The 18,572-nt window shown below is 43.9% G+C and overlaps 1 protein-coding gene across 1 annotated transcript in view; it reads right to left on the bottom strand.

The window, feature by feature from the left end:
- Nucleotides 1-17,804, bottom strand: part of LOC146342236 (uncharacterized) — a 64,089-nt gene extending 46,285 nt beyond the window's left edge. The window contains exons 1-3 of the mRNA XM_084807781.1: nucleotides 17,701-17,804; nucleotides 8,440-8,712; nucleotides 5,880-6,152 (exon numbers count right to left, since the gene is read on the bottom strand). Coding sequence (XP_084663907.1) covers nucleotides 5,880-6,152; nucleotides 8,440-8,712; nucleotides 17,701-17,725 — 571 coding nt within the window. The 5' untranslated portion in view covers nucleotides 17,726-17,804. The remainder of the gene's footprint in view (nucleotides 1-5,879; nucleotides 6,153-8,439; nucleotides 8,713-17,700) is intronic.
- Nucleotides 17,805-18,572: the final 768 nt, after the last annotated feature.

The following is an 18,572-nucleotide window of genomic DNA, read 5'->3' as shown; positions in this document are numbered from 1 at the left end:
GAATATTTCAGAAGTGATTATTCTCTTTTTTATTATGGTGCGTTTCTTGCCGAAGTGCAGTGTCAGGATTCTCTTTATTAAGCAGATTTTGTATTCATTTACACTTAATGGATGATCCCATTCCTTTACATTCCAAGGTAAAATTTCAGGGATTATATGTTCGGTCTTGCCAGTGCCGTTTTCAGATGGCCTGCGACTACTACCTCTTACAAGGAGGCATTAATCACCTCCCTGGCCCAGCTGGCTATTCCTCCCAGCCAGTTCTAAAAAGCCATGAGGGGCAACGATCCAATATGGAAGAGGTCACACAAACCTCCCCTTCATGGATCACTGCCTTGTTGTGGCGAAGGAGCTTGCGTAACTCAATGAAGCCATAAGCTATGCCGTGAAGGGCCACCCAAGACGGACAGGTCATGGCAGAGAGTTCTGACAAAATGTGGTCCACTGGAGAAGGAAATGGCAACCCACTCCAGTATTCTTGCCAAGAAAACCCCATGGAATGTATCACAAGGCTAAACGAGATGACGCCGGAAGATGAGCCCCTCAGGTCGGAAGGTGTCCAATATGCTACTGGGGAAGAGCAGAGGGTATTTCCAAGTAGCGCCAGAAAGAGTGAAGCGGCTGGGCCAAACCCGAAAGGACACTCAGCTGTGGATGTGTCTGGTGGTGAAAAGAAAATCCGATGCTGTAAACAACAATATTGTTTAGGAACCTGGAATGTCAGATCAATGAATCAAGGTAAGCTGGAGGTGGTCAAACATGAGATGGCAAGATTGAACATCGACATCTTGGGAATCAGCGAACTAAAATGGACAGGCATGGGCGAATTTAATTCAGGTGACCATCATATCTACTATTGTGGGCAAGAATCCCTTAGAAGAAATGGAGTAGCACTCATAGTCAACAAAAGGGTGGGAAAAGCAGTACTGGGGTACAATCTTAAAAATGATAGAATGATCTCAGTACGAATCCAAGGCAAACCATTCAACATCACAGTAATTCAAGTCTATGCCCCAACCACTGAGGCCGAAGAAGCTGAGGTTGATCGGTTCTATGAAGACCTGCAACACCTTCTAGAACTAACACCAAAAAAAGATGTCCTCTTCATCATAGGGGATTGGAATGCTAAAGTAGGAAGTCAAGAAATCACCGGGATAACAGGCAGGCATGGCCGTGGTGTACAAAATGAAGCAGGACAAAAGCTAATAGAGTTTTGCCAAGAGAACACGCTGATCATAGCAAACACTCTTTTCCAACAGCACAAGAGGCGACTCTACACATGGACGTCACCAGATGGTCAATATCGAAATCAGATTGATTATGTCCTTTGCAGCCAAAGATGGAGAAGCTCCATACAGTCAGTAAAAACAAGACCTGGAGCTGACTGTGGCTCAGATCATGAGCTGCTTCTTGCAAAATTTCGGCTTAAATTGAAGAACGTCGGGAAAACCACTAAACCGTTCAGGTATGACCTAAATCATATCCCTGATGAATATACAGTGGAGGTGAGGAATAGATTTCAGGGATTAGACCTGATAGACAGAGTGCCTGAGGAACTATGGACGGAGGTCCGTAACATTGTTCAGGAGGCAGCAACTAAATCCATCCCAAAGAAAAAGAAATGCAAGAAAGCAAAGTGGCTGTCTGATGAGGCTTTACAAGTAGCTCACGAAAGAAGGGAAGCGAAAAGCAAGGGAGAAAGGGGAAGATATACCCAACTGAATGCAGAGTTCCAGAGAATAGCAAGGAGAGACAAGAAGGCCTTCTTAAATGAACAATGCAAAGAAATCGAGGAAAACAACAGAATGGGAAAGACTAGAGATCTCTTCAAGAAAATTGGAGATCTCAAGGGAATGTTTTGTGCAAAGATGGGCATGATAAAGGACAAAGAAGGCAGGGACCTAACAGAAGCAGATGAGATTAAGAAGAGGTGGCAAGAATACACAGAAGAACTATACAGGAAAGATCTGAATGTCCCTGATAGCCATGATAGTGCGGTCACTGAACTTGAGCCGGACATCCTCGAGGGTGAAGTCAAGTGGGCCTTAGGAAGCATTAGTAACAACAAAGTTAGCGGAGATGACAGTATTCCAGCCGAGCTATTTAAAATCCTAAAAGATGATGCTGTTAAAGTGCTGCATTCAATATGCCAACAAATCTGGAACACTCAACAGTGGCCACAAGACTGGAAAAGGTCAGTTTACATTCCAATTCCAAAGAAGGGCAACGCCAAAGAGTGTTCAAACTACCGCACAATTGCGCTCATTTCACATGCCAGCAAGGTGATGCTCAAAATCCTACAAGCTAGGCTTCAGCAGTATGCAAACCGAGAACTACCAGAAGTACAAGCTGGGTTTAGAAGAGGCAGAGGAACTAGAGATCAAATCGCCAACATTCGCTGCATCATGGAGAAAGCAAGAGAATTCCAGAAAAACGTCTATTTCTGCTTCATTGACTACGCTAAAGCCTTTGATTGTGTGGATCACAACAAACTGTGGCAAATTCTGAAAGTGATGGGAGTACCAGACCACCTTACCTGTCTCCTGAGAAACCTGTACAAGGGTCAAGAAGCAACAGTAAGAACCGGACATGGAACAACCGATTGGTTCAAAATTGGGAAAGGAGTACGACAAGGCTGCATATTGTCACCCTGCTTATTTAACTTATATGCAGAGTACATCATGAGAAATGCCGGGTTGGATGAATCAGAGGTCGGAATTAAGATTGCTGGGAGAATTATCAACAACCTCCGATATGCAGACGATACCACCCTAATGGCAGAAAGCGAAGAGGATCTCAAGAGCCTCTTGTTGAGGGTGAAAGAGGAGAGTGCAAAAGCTGGTTTGAAACTCAACATTAAAAAAACGAAGATCATGGCATCTGGCCCCATCACTTCCTGGCATATAGAAGGGGAAGAAATGGAAGCAGTGACAGATTTTACTTTCTTGGGCTCCAAGATCACCGCAGACGGTGACTGTAGCCATGAAATTAAAAGACGCTTGCTCCTTGGGAGGAAAGCTATGGCCAACCTAGACAGCATAGTAAGAAGCAGAGACATCACCTTGCCGACAAAGGTCCGTCTAATCAAAGCTATGGTTTTCCCAGTAGTAATGTATGGCTGTGAGAGCTGGACTATAAGGAAGGCTGAGCGCCGAAGAATTGATGCTTTCGAACTGTGGTGCTGGAGAAGACTCTTACGAGTGCCCTGGACTGCAAGGAGGTCAAATCAGTCCATCCTAAAGGAAATCAACCCTGAGTGCTCATTGGAAGGACAGATACTGAAGCTGAAGCTCCAATATTTTGGCCACCTAATGCGAAGAGAAAACTCCCTGGAAAAGACCCTGATGCTGGGAAAGACTGAAGGCAAAAGGAGAAGGGGACGGCAGAGGATGAGATGGCTAGATAGCATCACGGATGCAATGAATATGAACTTGAGCACGCTCCGGGAGAGAGCGCAGGACAGGAAGGCCTGGCGTGCTATGGTCCATGGGGTCACGAAGAGTCGGACACGACTGAACGACTGAACAACAACAACAACACACAAACCTGCCCAAGCACCTTGTCAACATCCTCAAGTTGTACCAACTGAAACTCATCCAACAAAACTGAACAAGACTGTGCCCTGATTCAGCTGTCATAACAATGGAGTCTAAGGGCTAAACTGGGCACAACATTAAATACGTAACATATAGGTGATCTTAACCTTTTCTTTTCTTTTTTTTTACAGAAGAGTAAGGGTGCAGGGGCAGGGCCCTGATCTGGATTGGGACCATCACATTCAAGTAGTGGAGATTATATATTCCCACCCAGCCACTTCCCCTGCCTAAATTCACATCCCCTCCCTCACGAAGGCTAAAGAAAAAAAAACCTTCACTGGTGCCAATAGAGTTCCCCCCCCCCTTTTAGTCGCTCTAAGGAAGGGATGAATTTATAGGGGGGAATTGGCTGGATGACCCCACTACTCACAAATGGTGGTTCCAATCTGAATCAGACCATGGCACACTTACCTAAAGTAAAATAAATTACTTTAGACACTACACATTTAAAGTAGCATCTAGTTTAGCCCCAAGTCTTGACAGATGCAAGAGATGGTATCTTAGAAATGCCTCGCAAATATATCACAGCAGGCACCTGATAGTTCCATAACTTCCTTAGGGCCAGCAGGTAATAAGCCCCTGACAATCCTAAACAGCTGTGCTGGATTACATAATGTCTGGCTGAAAAGTAATGTTTCTTTGCCACCTTCATTACCATAGGCACACCTCACTGTTTGATTGTATCCTTTGGGAGCTTTCCTCCATCTACACTCAAGTTTCCCATCCTGTTTCAGTGCTCTCAGCTCTGGGGCATACAATGGAGTCATATGAGCTCTACTAGTCCAGAAAGGGTGCTCAGGAGAAATTATGTAAACTGCCCAGGCTATTGATGCATTCCACAGAATGACTAGGGCTTCAACATATTCCCCTTACCTGGAAAGCCCTCCTCCCAATGCCATTACCTCCCTCTCCCCATAGCCATATTAATTGGGTTGATGATGTTCACTTCTCCTAGCAGGACTCCGCCCATTCAACCGCAAAGTAAGGTATATTAAAGTGCAGTTTGACCTGTCAAAAGTGGATTTTAAGGTAGCATTTACTCTGCATTTTTTGCTTTGTGTGCCCCTGATGGACCATGAAAAATTCGCATTAAACATGAAAGTGCTTCACGTTCAGCTGCCATTTAGATCTGGCTCTGGTTTGTTCTCTGCTGCTGTTCTGAGTTGCAGCCTGGAAGGCCTGCCTTGCATTGTCTTTTCACCTTATCCATACAATTCTATTTCAATTTTGTTTTACTTTCTTCCACTCATCCTTCCTCTACAGTTAACTATTTGCTCCTCTGCATTTATTAGTTGCTTGCTGTTCAAATTGTATTTTCAGACAAGTTGAAGATTGATTTGGATCGGATGTGAGTTTAGTTGTCTGGATAGACACACAGCCCAACATTTGTTGAGCCCAGGGCAAGGGACATACACTGCAGTGCTGAATTACAGGTCCAATTTGTTGCTGTGTAATCTGTCGTTGGATTTCTGGCAGCTTCAAAATGCAAAATGACAAAAATGGAATTTAGGGTCAAACTGCTAGTTAAGTTAATGGCACGGCTAGCAGCAATGTCAGGGGGTTTAGAAAACATTTAATCCTAGGGATGTTTGAGGACTTTTCATTGGGACCTTAGCATGCAGGGACAGGAAGATTAATCCATCCCTCCCCAGCCACTGTCCCAGTGTACTTCTGCCCCTACCCCACCCCCCACTGGCACAGTGTAGTTAGACTTAGAAGGCTAACAGCAGCATGGGAGGGACCTCTTCACTGGAGACTGCAGCTGGGGAAGGAGGGTTATACCCCTCACCCCTCCTTGGGCACTGCAGTCCCATTGAAAAATCTCCCTTGTGCCCAGGATTAAATAAATGAATCTCCTGATGTGAAATATGGCTTGACCCTAAGATAGCAGCTCTTGGTCACACAATAAAGGTAACTAAAATGTATGTGAGTGCTAGGTCTTTGCTGTTTTTCTGTATTTTTTTTCTGAAAAGTGAAAACAGTATACAAAATAACATTATGGAAGGGTAAAGAAAAAAAAAGTCATACAGGACAAATTGAATGATAAATAGATAGCCTGAGGAGAAGGTGAAGGAAAGATGGAGAAAAAGGTTATTGTTTTAAGAGTTCTCCCCTCCATTTTGCTAAAGCATCCCAATATGGTAAGAAAGATTTCTGATGCATCTGAATCAAGTAAAGAAAGCTCTCCTCAACTGTCCCACCCACACAATGAGATGATCTGGATCAAAAAGGGAATCCCCCCCTGCCTCCCCTCTCCAAGTGCTGCTACTCCTCTTTCCTTACTGATTCCAGTAATAGTGCGGAGTGTCTCTGCCTGGTACTTGAAATTGATGGCTTCCAGCACTCCAGTGGTCACCTCCACAGCATAATCTGTCTTGTAGTAGTTGAGAAGCCAGCCACTGAGGTCCTTGACATCTGCTTCCTCCAGCAGACATTCAGGGATATTGCTGAAGCCTTCCTTGATGGGGAATTCATTGAGTTTGTTCTTGAATGTCTTGAATTCATCCTCCCCCAATTCCTCCAGGGTGTCTACCAGGCAGCCACGGACACTCTTTACTGGAATTGGGAAAGGAAAAAAAAGCATGAGTTAAGATCAACCTGAAATCGCCCTAGTTGCCTTCCCTGGCCTCTTCATTGTAATGGGTGATATGGCACAGAGACTAACTATGAACATTATACATGGATTCCTTTCTAACTCATAGAACCCTTCATTTAAATAGTTGCAATAATGACAGTTTTGTAGCATATGGGTCTTGTTGTTGTTCAGTCGTTAAGTCGTGACTGACTCTTCATGACCCCAATATCGGCCTTACAGTGTGGCAATAAAATTTCATCATGCTTGGAAGGGCTGCAACAGCTGGTGAATTTCCGGAATCCCACTACATCACAGCTATACCACAGTGCCATCTAGTGGCTGTATAATGAAAGATATAGAACTTGCTGAGAAAAGAAGCCCCCCCCCGCCCCGCAGCCTGTGTCAGCCCATGTAAAGGAGCTGAGCTTAATGCTGCAAAGAATCCAGAACCAGAAGCCCCAGTAAAGCTGCGGGATAAAACCCTAGTGTAGAGAAGCCTTCAGTGATGCAGCTAAGTAATTTTAGACCCTGGACTTAACCATCTTAATAGCTCCACCCCCATTAGATGGCCATGTTGTATTACTTCAGTTGTGAAGCACAGAGTTATTTCTCTTCTTACCCCCACCCCACCCCACTCTGCTTTCCAACTGCTTTTACATACCTGATATGTTAGAGGAAACAACAGAATATGTTTGCCAAACCTGATTAAAAAATAAATATCAATTTGGTTGCCACATATTGCACAAGCTGCAGTGTCAAAGGCAGCTTCAAAGGCAGCTCCACATAGATCACACGGTAGTAATCAAACCTGGACATTACCAGAGCATAGACTACTGAAGCCAAGTTATCCCTGTTCGGATAGGGCCATAACTGGGCTGCCAGCCAAAACTGGGAGAAGCACTCTGCTCTTTCAGGAGGAGTGTATCCCCATCCAGAACACACTAAACAACCCCATCCAGTCAGAAGAACCACTCACTTGGTCTGTGGGCCAAGAGCTGAAAACTGGCATATTGGTACCAAATAAGGTGGCAAAACGTCATTATGTTTTTTTGAAAGGTATATTCTCTAGATTGTATTTTCATGTAATAGCCCATTCTGACTGGTTGCTTAAGCTTTTTATGATGTCATAAAAAAAGACGAAGAAATGATGTCATTTCTACCCAGGCAGCGAAACTCACATCCAATCCACACTTTCATGTAAATCAACTTTCAACTTGATTGAAGAATTTTGCTAGGGTACTGCCTATTTCACTGCCCAGCAATCTCCCTAACAGAGCTGATGGAAGTGGTCTCAGATGTGGTGCTGAGCTCCCCCAGACTGCTGGGGGATATCAACATTCATGCTAAGGACACCTTGTCTGGGGCAGTTCAGGTTTTAATGGCCTCCATGACAACCATGGGTCTGTCCCAATATGTCATCTGCCCAACACATGTAGCAGGCACACTCTACTCTAGACTTCTTTTTTCAGTTGGCCATGGAGATGGTGATTTGAAGGAGGGGGACTTTAAATTGTTCCCTTTGTCTTGGTCAGATCACCTCCTGTGGAGTTTTAGACTTATGGCAATTTCCCCCTCTACAAGGGCGGGAGATCTATTAAGTCCCATAGTTTCTTCTCTCTTCTATAAAGTTATTTTGTAAACTTGTTTTCACTTCACAGAAAAAAATACAGAAAACAACAAAGACCCAGCATTCACATAAACCTCAGTTACCTTTACGGTGTGCTGCTATCTTAGGGTCAACCCATATATCACCTCAGAAGCTCCATTTATTTAATATGGGGAGCAAGGGGGATTTTTCACTGGGACTACAGTGCCTGTGGAGGGGGCGTGTAACCCTTCCTTCCCAGCTGCAATCTTGATTGAACTGGCCCCTCCCATGCTGCCATTAGCCTTCTGGCTACACTGTGACGGTGGTGGTGGGTGGCTGGAGAGTCCATTGGGATAAATTAAACGATTAATAAATATCATGCAAGGATTAAATATGTCTTCCTTTTAATAATTAGGATTTATTTTCCATATTGTTAGTATGAAATGAAATAGAAGAAGAGAAGGGGAAGGAAGGATATGGAGAAAACAGGTTATTGTTTTCAGAGTGCCCCGCCCATTTTGCCAAGGCACCAGAACTTTCTAAAAAAGATTTCTGATGCCTCTGAACCCAATAAAGAAAGCTCTCCTTCACCTAGTCCCACACACATGAAAATGATCTGGATCAACCAGTGTATTCTTTCTGCCTCCCCAGTCTGAGTGCTGGTCATCCCCTTTCCTTACTGATTCCAGTAACAGCACGGAGCTCCTCTGCCTGGTGCTTGTGATCAATGGCTTCCAGCACTGCAGCTGTCACCTCCACCGCATAATCCTCTTTGTAATATCTGAGCAGCTTCTTGCCGAGGTCCTTAACATCCGCTACCTTCAGTTCCTGTTTTGAGATATTGCTGAAGCCCTCCTTGATGGGGAATTTATTGAGTTTGACCTTGAATATCTTGAATGCATCCTCCCCCAAGTCATCCAGGGTGTCTAACAGGCAGCCTTGGACAATATTTCCTGGAGTTGGGAAAGGGGGGAAAAGGCTTGGGTTAGGATCAGCCTGAAATTGTTCCATCCGCCTCCCTTGGCTTCTTCACCCATTCTGCCATTGAACATTGCTGCTTTACTTTTAATGTTACTTTGTTGTTTCATTACATATAATTTTTGCTATTCATTTAATATCTTATGTATCGGAATATTCTGGAAGAGAAAATTATATTTGGGTAGCTCGTACATTTTAACACCATGGGTTGTACCAAAAAGAGGCGGGTTTGGACTAGACCATAGTTCAGATTCAGCCTTGTAATTAAGGTCCCAAAGAAACACACACACACACCCTTGAGAACCTCAGGCAGCTGTATCAGGCAGTTGATTTGGGTGTCATGAAATGATAGCAGATTATTCTTTATTGAAATCATTATTTTTGCATTTTCACTGCCGAGAAAGGGGAGAAGAGCTTGTTGGATTCTCTGGCCCGGGGGCAAAAATAACTTAACTGGCTTTGGGTGCTATTCACCTTGAATTGGGGTGGGGGTGGGGTTGCACCATTTACTATTCCACTTAAGAAGACAGCAAAATGTACCAGCCCTGTACCCAAGACTTTCAGCCTCACAGGGGGGAACCAGGGTGCCTATCCCTGATCTATGTCTGTATAGCATATATATTAACTTGACACATGCTGGAGTCTCAATGGAATTAACAGTGTCATGGGTCCATGAGTGCCCTCAAAGTTCATGTAGCCTATTCCCCTTTCCTCAAGACTGGAGCCATCACACATCCACACTCAGAGGTGCAACTAAGTAATCTTAGACCCTGGACTTAATAGTCTTACAGCTCCACCCCTATTAGATGGCCATGTTGTATTACTTCAGTTGTGAACACACACAATTAACTTTTCCCTTCTTACCCCCACCATTCCACAATTATGGGCTTTAAAAATGCTTTTGCATACTTGATATGTTAGTGGGAAAAACAATATCTGTTTGCCAACCCTGATTTTAAAAAGAAATACTCTGAGCACGTGCAGTTTCACACTTTAAAGTCCCCGAAATCATAGCACAATCATGACTACAAGAAAAAAAAAGTATTCTTCTGCTGCCCTGAAGTTGAACACATTTACTTTAGAATGAACACCATTTTGCTGTTAAGATCACACACACACACGCCACAATAATATATTTTTAAAAATGATAAAATCAGCATCTACAGTGAAGGGAGAAAGGGAGGTGCCCTAAGGGCTCCCCCCTAGGACTCCCCCCAGGCAGGGACAAACAGTTGTCTAAGTAGACTGCCACCACCCCTTACGCTCACCTCAGCCTGAGCCAGGGAACTCTCAGACTTTACAGGACACTCTTGAGGATTAGGGAATAGGGTTGTTGATGTGCCTCCTCTATTCCCAATCCTCAAGCCTAAGTTAAATATTAGCAAGTAATCAAGCAGAAAGTTCAGGATTTAGTACTGAGGTTTACCTGGAAGAAAGCACACACAGCTCTAGAGGTAGAGATGGAGTTTATTTACATAGGGGAAAGGATTAAAAGGTATACAAAAATCAGAGAAACATTTGGAACAATGCTCCAGGCAAAAATAATAAAGCAATACCTAAACCTATCCTATACACTACCTAAGTACGGATCGTCCAATAGGACAGGGCCCAATCCAAGATCCAAAAGTTCACAAGCCTGAAAGCAAGTTAGTGCATAAAGACAAAGGCAAATGGGCAGTTGCAAGCCTCCCCCTTTTATGCTCAAACCCCTGACAACTCAAAGAAGATTGCAATGAGCCAATCACAGGGTAACTACAGCAGCATTCTATTTATTTACGTATTTATTTGCAATTTTTATATACCACTCGAAATCAGAAGATTTCAGAGCAGTGAACAACAAAGATAAAAGAATAGAACACCAGGTTAAAACAGTTAAAACATTTTTTAAAAGAAAAATTCCAATAAAATCGAATTTAATAAACCATGGCTGGTCATGCAGGGAAGGCCTCTCAAAATAACAATGTCCTCAGGAGGAGCAGGAAGGAACACAACGTTGGCACATGCCTGACCTCCAAAGGCAGGGAATTTCACAGGAAGGGTCCACCACACTGAAGGCTCTTTTCCTGGTGGATTCCAGCTGGGCCATGGGGCCATGTGGAACCACCAGGAACATGCTGTCTGATGACCTCAGTGACTGAGTGTAAAGCCTCGGGCCTGTAACCTGAGTAACCAACCTCGTGGAATTGCTGGTGGAAACACAGTCTTAGGGTATTCTATAGTTTCTGCATGAAGGTCACAACTGACTGCAGGGAGGTATCTAACTTGCCCTCCCATTCTGCTTTCAACAAAGCCAATGGGCTGAGGATCTCCCATACATAAATTCATTTGGAGAGAAACTAAGGCTTTCTTTGGGGGGGGGGGTCATAATAAGCAAATAACAATTAAGAACAATTGTTTGTTTGTTTGTTTATTACATTTATATCCCACCTTTTTTTCTCCTTAAGGAACATAAGGCAGTGTACATAATCCTCCTCCGCTCCATTTTAGCCACACAACAACCCTGTGAGGTAGGTTGGGCTGAGATTCTGTGACTGGCCCAAAGTCACCCAGTGAGCTTCCATAGCTGAGTGGGGACTAGAACCCGGATCTCCCAACTCCCGGTCCAACACTCTAGCCACTACACCACACTGGCTCACCACAATTAACTGAGTCTTATTCTGGTCTTTAAGGCTAGAGCTATCTCGAGATTACTGGCCCACAGGTGGTTACATCTCTACATGTTACTTCAGCTTGGCCAAATGAAGTTGTCTCACAATTAGAGCACACAAACAAAATGGAGTTCTTGATATCTACCCACTGACTATAAAATGTTTGTTGTTTGGAGGGTTTTTAGAAGGAGGAGGAGGAGAAAGGTGCTGGTGATCAACATTACCCATGGTGACACCAGTCTGGTTAACACCAGTCTTAAAGAAATTGCACTGGCTGCCAATGTGCTTCCGGTCAGCATTCAAGGTGATCAATGTCAAGGTGATGACATTTAAAGCCCTAAGTGGCTTGGGACATCAATATTTGAGGGAGTGCCTCCCCCTATATATGCCTGCCCAAGGATGAGATCTGTTGGAGGAGCCCTGCTCTGCATCCCACCAGTACAAGACATACACTATGGTGGGACATGGGAGAGGGCTTTTTCTGCTGTGGCAACCCGGTTGTGGAATGCCCTCCCCTTGGAGGCCCGATTGGCACAGACACTGGTTTCATTTCAGCACCAAGTTAAAACATGGCTTTTTACCAAAGCCTTTGAGGGCTAATTGGATTCCCTGAGTTTGCACACTGTTTTAACTGTTTTATTGTTTTAGATTTTAAATTGGTATTAGCTAGCTTAATGATTTCATATGTTTTAGCTATTTAAATTATTTATTGTTTTATACTGTCTAAATTGATTTTATCTGTACACCACCCTGAGATCTTAATGATATGGGGTGGGATACAAATGTAATGAATGAATGAATGAATGAATGAATGGTGGGCTAGGCATGCACATGATGATCCAGTTGGTTGCACCATGCCTGTTTGTTGCTGTAAGGCCCTGGGCTTCAGCCCGAAGTTCCAGCCCTACTTGCACCATTGTTACTCCCCAACAACTGATACTCATTCAGAGCCATCTAAATATAGCCATCAAGACTAGTAGCCATGTACAACCATATCCTCCATTTGTCTAATCTTATTTTAAGCTCATCTAAATTGATGTCCATCACCATTCAATCTGCAAGGTCCTTTTTTCTAGTGATTTAATAAACAACACCCACCCACCCCCAATGGTTTACACACACACAAAAGTTAAGGCTATACAGCTTTCTACCAGGCACCAAAAAGCAGGGAAATTGTGAGCTAAGCCTCACATAGCTTAACACCACATGATTCTCCACAAGGAGACAGAAAGAGCAACTGGAATTCTCATTCTCTCAAAGCAGATGTGGACAGGATGGAAAATATGATATGCAGAGGTGACTGTGGGGTTGTGGAAAACTGATGACAAACAGTTAGAGTCACCTACTTCTCTTGCTTTTTTTAGAGCAGCCTGCCCCAAACTGTTCTGTTTGATGGCCTGGTGTGGGGGTTGAATCTACTTGGAAATCGGAGTGTGAGGAGAGTCCTCCTCATGCACCAGTATCCCAGCAGATTTGGGCCCACCACCTCACCTTTCTCAGCAGATTCAGCGCTCCCCCACCAACCCGCCAAACACGTGTTATTTTCTCTTTCTCCTCAGCCACTGATAATGGGAGATAAACTACAGGTTTTTTCTCCCCTCTCAACGTTCCAAATCAGCTGTGATGGGGGGAGGGAGAGAGAGCCTGCTACTGAGTATACCCATGCTTATGATTAATTTCATTGACTTCATTACATGTTAAAAAGCTTATTTTAAAGATTAAATGAAATGGAACGTAGAAAAAAATTGTTTTGCACCAACTCCAATACAAGAAGAGTAGAAAGCCCTCATTGTTTCTGATTAAAATTTTCTGGACTCTTCAGAATGTGTGAGTACAAAATGGTCATAAACATTTTTTTCAAAGTCATTTTTTATGGGGGTGGGGTTGGTCTTTCTCTTAGAACTACTCTTTCTCCCTCAAAATTTCACCAATCCTCCTGACATTTTCAGGGTATTTACAATCAACACTTCTTTCTGGTACCTAAACATTTTGATTTCACAAAGACCATCATTTAACAGGGTGGAATGCTCAATTTACTGTCTCGCCTTAAAATTAATATCACTGTGGTGATGAACTTCTTTCTGAATATAGTGCAGTGCTAAAAGCACCCCTCACCCCTCCCAAATTAATTGTGGTTGCTTCTTCTCTCCAACTGCAGCACGTGAGTTAAGGATATAGGTGAACTGGTTTATATTTTTAATTGATTTATAGTTTCTTTAGGCTGCAATACTGAACACTCTTGCCTTGGATTTATTTTGGAGTAAACCCCATTGCACTCCATGGGTGATGCTTTTGAAAAGAAAGACGAGTTTAGAAAACTTAGGCAGAACAGTTAAGTAAGAGCAGATAAGGAATGTCTTGGCAAAGTGAAGTAAGGCAATCCAGTATAACACTTTAACCATCCTTTGGAGACTTGATGGTCCTTGTTTGGACCTCTGGACAGAAGGGTGAACCTGAAGTTTCTGAAACGCTCTCCAGAATATATAGGAGATGAGTGACTTTCCTATTGACAGAGGTGTAGTCGTGGCGGGTCTCACTGGGTCAAAAACCTGGCACTTTTTCTGGAGCTGGGTCCCAGCCGGGTCCCACTCCCAGCCTACTGCTATGGGGCAGGCAGCTAGAAGAGCCTAAGAGGCTGTAGCGAGCCTTAGAGTGGCCGCTGCTGCTGCTATTGCAGGCTGCAGCAGCAGCTACTCTCTCCCGAAGTGCCAGGCATGAAGAGCAGTGAATTCCCCCCTTCCTTGCTTGGAGAGCCCGCCTAGACAAGGCATCCTCACCCAGCAAAGGGTTAATTTACCCTCTCTTGCAGCCCACCTTCCCTCCCTCTGAGATGGTGTAGCTGCTGGCCGCCAGATTCCTTTGCCAGCATTGCTGTTAATGCTGCACCTGAGATTGCGCCCGCGCCATCATCATCCAGTTTCAGGGAAGGACAAGAGCCCATGGGCCAGGCTAAGTTGCTTGCTGGAGATGCTGATCCTGATCATCCATCCCATGCCCTCAGCAAGCCTTGGCTGTTCATGCAGAGGGTGAGGGCCTAAGGTGCACATTACCAGCAACCCTGATGGCCTTTAAATAAATTTGTTAAGTAAAGCAGCTTTTCTCTTGTTCTCCCTCTACACACACACACACATACACACACATTTCCTCCATATATTTGCTTTGGCTTCCTTGAGAGTAAGCCCCCATACTTCAGAGTAAGCCCCATGACCATGAGGCTTTATTCTATCCATATCACAGGGTCACTATTTTATCTGAGGTAGAAAAAAATTCATTATTGTTGTCCATATTTGATGTATTATTTATTTAATTAATTGTTTGGCTGTATAGTCGACTTCATCCCAAAGGCTCAGGGCTGGTAACAATATGCTAATCAATCTACTTTATCTTTCCCTGTTGCTGATCCCCAAAAGACAGTTTAAATAAAACATTTACATAAAACATAAAACATCCGGAAGATGCGCAGACTTTGGTGTTTACAATATATGTGGTACTTTACAGAGAATCATAAGCAAACTGTCAGGTCTCTGCCCCTCGAAGCTTACAATCAAAATTGAAATTTAATTTGTAATCTAAACTTACAAAGCTGTTTGAAACTTAATTTTTGATTATATAAGCTATTATTATTATTATTATTATTATTATGTTCTCCTTTTTCCTCATACCTTTCAGATATAATGTGCCTTTAGGAAGTAAGGGTGTAAAGATGTGAATGGCCTAGACCCTTGTCCTCCTCTTGAACATATGCTCCATTGTTTTGTACCTCTTTTAAAAAACACACATAAAGCTGATTTACATACCTTTAACTAAGGTTTGTTTATGGTGGGGGGGGGCCTCATTACTGCATCACCCTTAAAACTCCTGATGCTTAAACATGTTCTTGGCAGTTCTCCAAACTATACCCCAATACCAGCAGCCAGAGCCAGCTAGAGCACCATTCTATCCCACAATTCCAGGGCAGGAAAGGAGAATAGAGCTACAGCAATACACCAGCTCCCTCAGTAAGTGTGTTTAGGATTGGTGTCTTTTTTGTGCTTTACTGGGGGTGCGGGGGAGGGGGCTGGAGAAATTTTATAGCAAAGTTTCACATCTTGATGAATATGAAAAAGATGGAGGCAGATGGGTGGTGTAAATGAGAAGCAAGATGATGTCTTGTTCAGCTATTGAATTATTAATATTCACTGTAAGAGTTGGTTTGTGCCAGTTTTTAGGATTTATCACACAGTCCTATGCATGTTTACTCAGAAGTCAGTCCCATTATGTTCAATTGCAAATTGGGCTTTCTCCCAGGTAAGTGTGCCTGGGACTGCAGCTTTAGCTGCCTTCCCAAGATCTCATAAAGTGTCAGATCTAGACTTAGTCATGCTCCAAGTATACTCACTAAAATCATTGGAAAAAATTAATCATGACTTATGCCTAGCTTAAGTTCCTTTGATTTCAGTAAGTCTACTCTATACATGATTAAGTGTGGAGTCAAGTAAAACACCAGAAGAGATGACTGAATATTTTGAGGAACCACTGAACTATGGACTCTGGGCTCATGAAAAAAACCCCTGTGAAGTCAGTGGTTGCAGAGGCCACAGAATGTTGATAGAAACCAAAACAGTGATCAACAATTCAGAGTGCTGTTCTAGGGAGAATATAACAAGATGTGTTACTGGCACTACGAGTGATCAACTGGAACATCTGGCAGCTATCATTGTCTTCTTCTTGCTGAACCTCAAAAAGACATACTCTCATCCTGCATTCAACGCTCAACAGAACTCCAAACAAAGTAAGTGACTGAAAGCTCATTTTTATTGTATAATCTTGCAAGGTTGTATAATGTTAGAAGGGGGTGTGGCTGTGAGGGGGCGTGGCAGTGACTATCATGAAGGGACCCTGCCCTTCTGAATTTGCCACCACACAACTGCTTATTGAACTGACATTTTAAGCATAGGAACATTGACAAAATTGTTTAATCGGTCACATCAGTTAATCTCATAATCAATCTGCGTGTGCTTACTACAAAATAGTTTTAGCTCAAAGATACTCAGCAACATTTGCTATCTGAATACATGCAGGATGTGCACAGTAACATGTTTCTCTGAAAAGAGGCATCACCAGAATCTCCCTCAAAGACAAAATAAGGGGGGAAATAGTAACAGTGATTTCAACAGATGTCAGAAATGGGGATGGAGGGCATTGACATGGTAAGTAGGGACAGTTGGAGGATATGTATCATTCCTTGTACCTCACAATCAAGCCACATGGTCCAGCTAGGGATGGCGGAGAATTTCTCCCTGAATCTCCGGGAAGCCGAATGCCAACGCATTCGGCCCCCCGAAATTGTTGGTGAAATTCTCCGCCACCCCCCCCCCACGGGATGGGACTTACCTTCTGTGAATGTCCCTCCCGGCGGCGGGTCCCGGCGGCGTTTCAGTGGCGTTTTGGCGGGGGCGGGGGCGGCGGCTGGTCTTCCGACCGGCTGCCGCCGCCACCATTACAAAATAAAGTAAAAAACACACACACACACCCGTGATAGGCTACGTAACGATTAACATAGCCTATCACGGCTAGATTTCCAAAGTCAGCCGTGATAGGCTACATTAATCGTTACGTAGCCTATCACGGGTGACTTTGGGGAAAAAAAAAAAGTGCGTACACAAATGGCGGCGCCCATGGGCACCACCATTTGCGTTCCTTATTTGGTCGCGGTAGTCTACGTAAAGATTTACGTAGACTACAGCGAAAATAAGGGCAACGCTATTTGCGTACGTGCTTTTTTTTTTTTTCAAAGTCACCCGTGATAGGCTACATAACGATTTACATAGCCTATCACGGCTGACTTTGGAAATCTAGCCGTGATAGGCTGTGTAAATCGTTATGTAGCCTATCACGGGTGTTTTTTTTTTTTCCCCCCACTTTGTATTTCGCGGCCGGGGAGACGGGGCGTTTCTCCCCGGCCTGAATTTCGGCCGGGCGAGGCGGGGCGCCTCCCCCCCTGGCCTGAATTTCGGCCGGGCGAGGCAGGACGCCTCCCCGCCCGGCCTGAACTTCGGGGGGAGAACCGAAGCGCCTCCCCCCCCACCACGAAGCAAGCTGCGGGACCAGGTAAGTGACTTTTGTACATCCCTAGGTCCAGCCCATGCTGTGCAACAGTGAAGACAGCAAACTGCAGAACAGTGCTGGTAGAGCAAACCAAATGTCTCAAGCAAGGAGCCAGCCAGCCAAGGGGCATCCGGCATATGCAGCTGATCTAAGCTAGAAACAAACTCTCATTTGGTTCCAGTTCTGGCAGTGGAGCCCTGCAGCTGCAAAGGAACCAAATCCACTTACTTGGCATCTGACTCTGAATGTCCATTTCACAGTGTACAGGAGCGCTCTGGCTTGTACAGATCCTGAAGAAATCATCGGAGGCTTCTGCTTTAGACTCTTTTCTGACCCCTGAAATGGTAAACCAAAAACAAATAAATCCAGTGTAGAATCAGATGGTTTCTATGATCTCTGAATGATGGGCATGGATGATGGGCAAAGTCTGTGCTACATCCTGTTGAAATTAAGGGTACTTAAACTAGATTCAACTAAATCCTAATCTGTTGCTTGGAACTGAAATGATTGATTGCCTTCAAGGAATTCAGGTATCCTTGGTTTTCTCCCCACCACCACCACCCCATTTTATCTTCACAACAGTATACAGGAGCACTCTGGCTTGTACAGATCCTGAAGAAATCATCAGAGGCTTCTGCTTTAGACTCTTTTCTGACCCCTGAAATGGTAAACCAAAAACAAATAAATCCAGTGTAGAATCAGATGGTTTCTATGATCTCTGAATGATGGGCATGGATGATGGGCAAAGTCTGTGCTACATCCTGTTGAAATTAAGGGTACTTAAACTAGATTCAACTAAATCCTAATCTGTTGCTTGGAACTGAAATGATTGATTGCCTTCAAGGAATTCAGGTATCCTTGGTTTTCTCCCCACCACCACCACCCCATTTTATCTTCACAACAGTATACAGGAGCACTCTGGCTTGTACAGATCCTGAAGAAATCATCGGAGGCTTCTGCTTTAGACTCTTTTCTGACCCCTGAAATGGTAAACCAAAAACAAATAAATCCAGTGTAGAATCAGATGGTTTCTATGATCTCTGAATGATGGGCATGGATGATGGGCAAAGTCTGTGCTACATCCTGTTGAAATTAAGGGT

This window comes from Heloderma suspectum, chromosome 6 (assembly GCF_057233095.1).
Source record: "Heloderma suspectum isolate Gila_16-S chromosome 6, 16-S_ref, whole genome shotgun sequence".
NCBI lineage: Eukaryota > Metazoa > Chordata > Lepidosauria > Squamata > Helodermatidae > Heloderma > Heloderma suspectum.
Note: the sequence above shows the minus strand (reverse complement) of the source record. Positions and strands in the feature narration are given on the sequence as shown.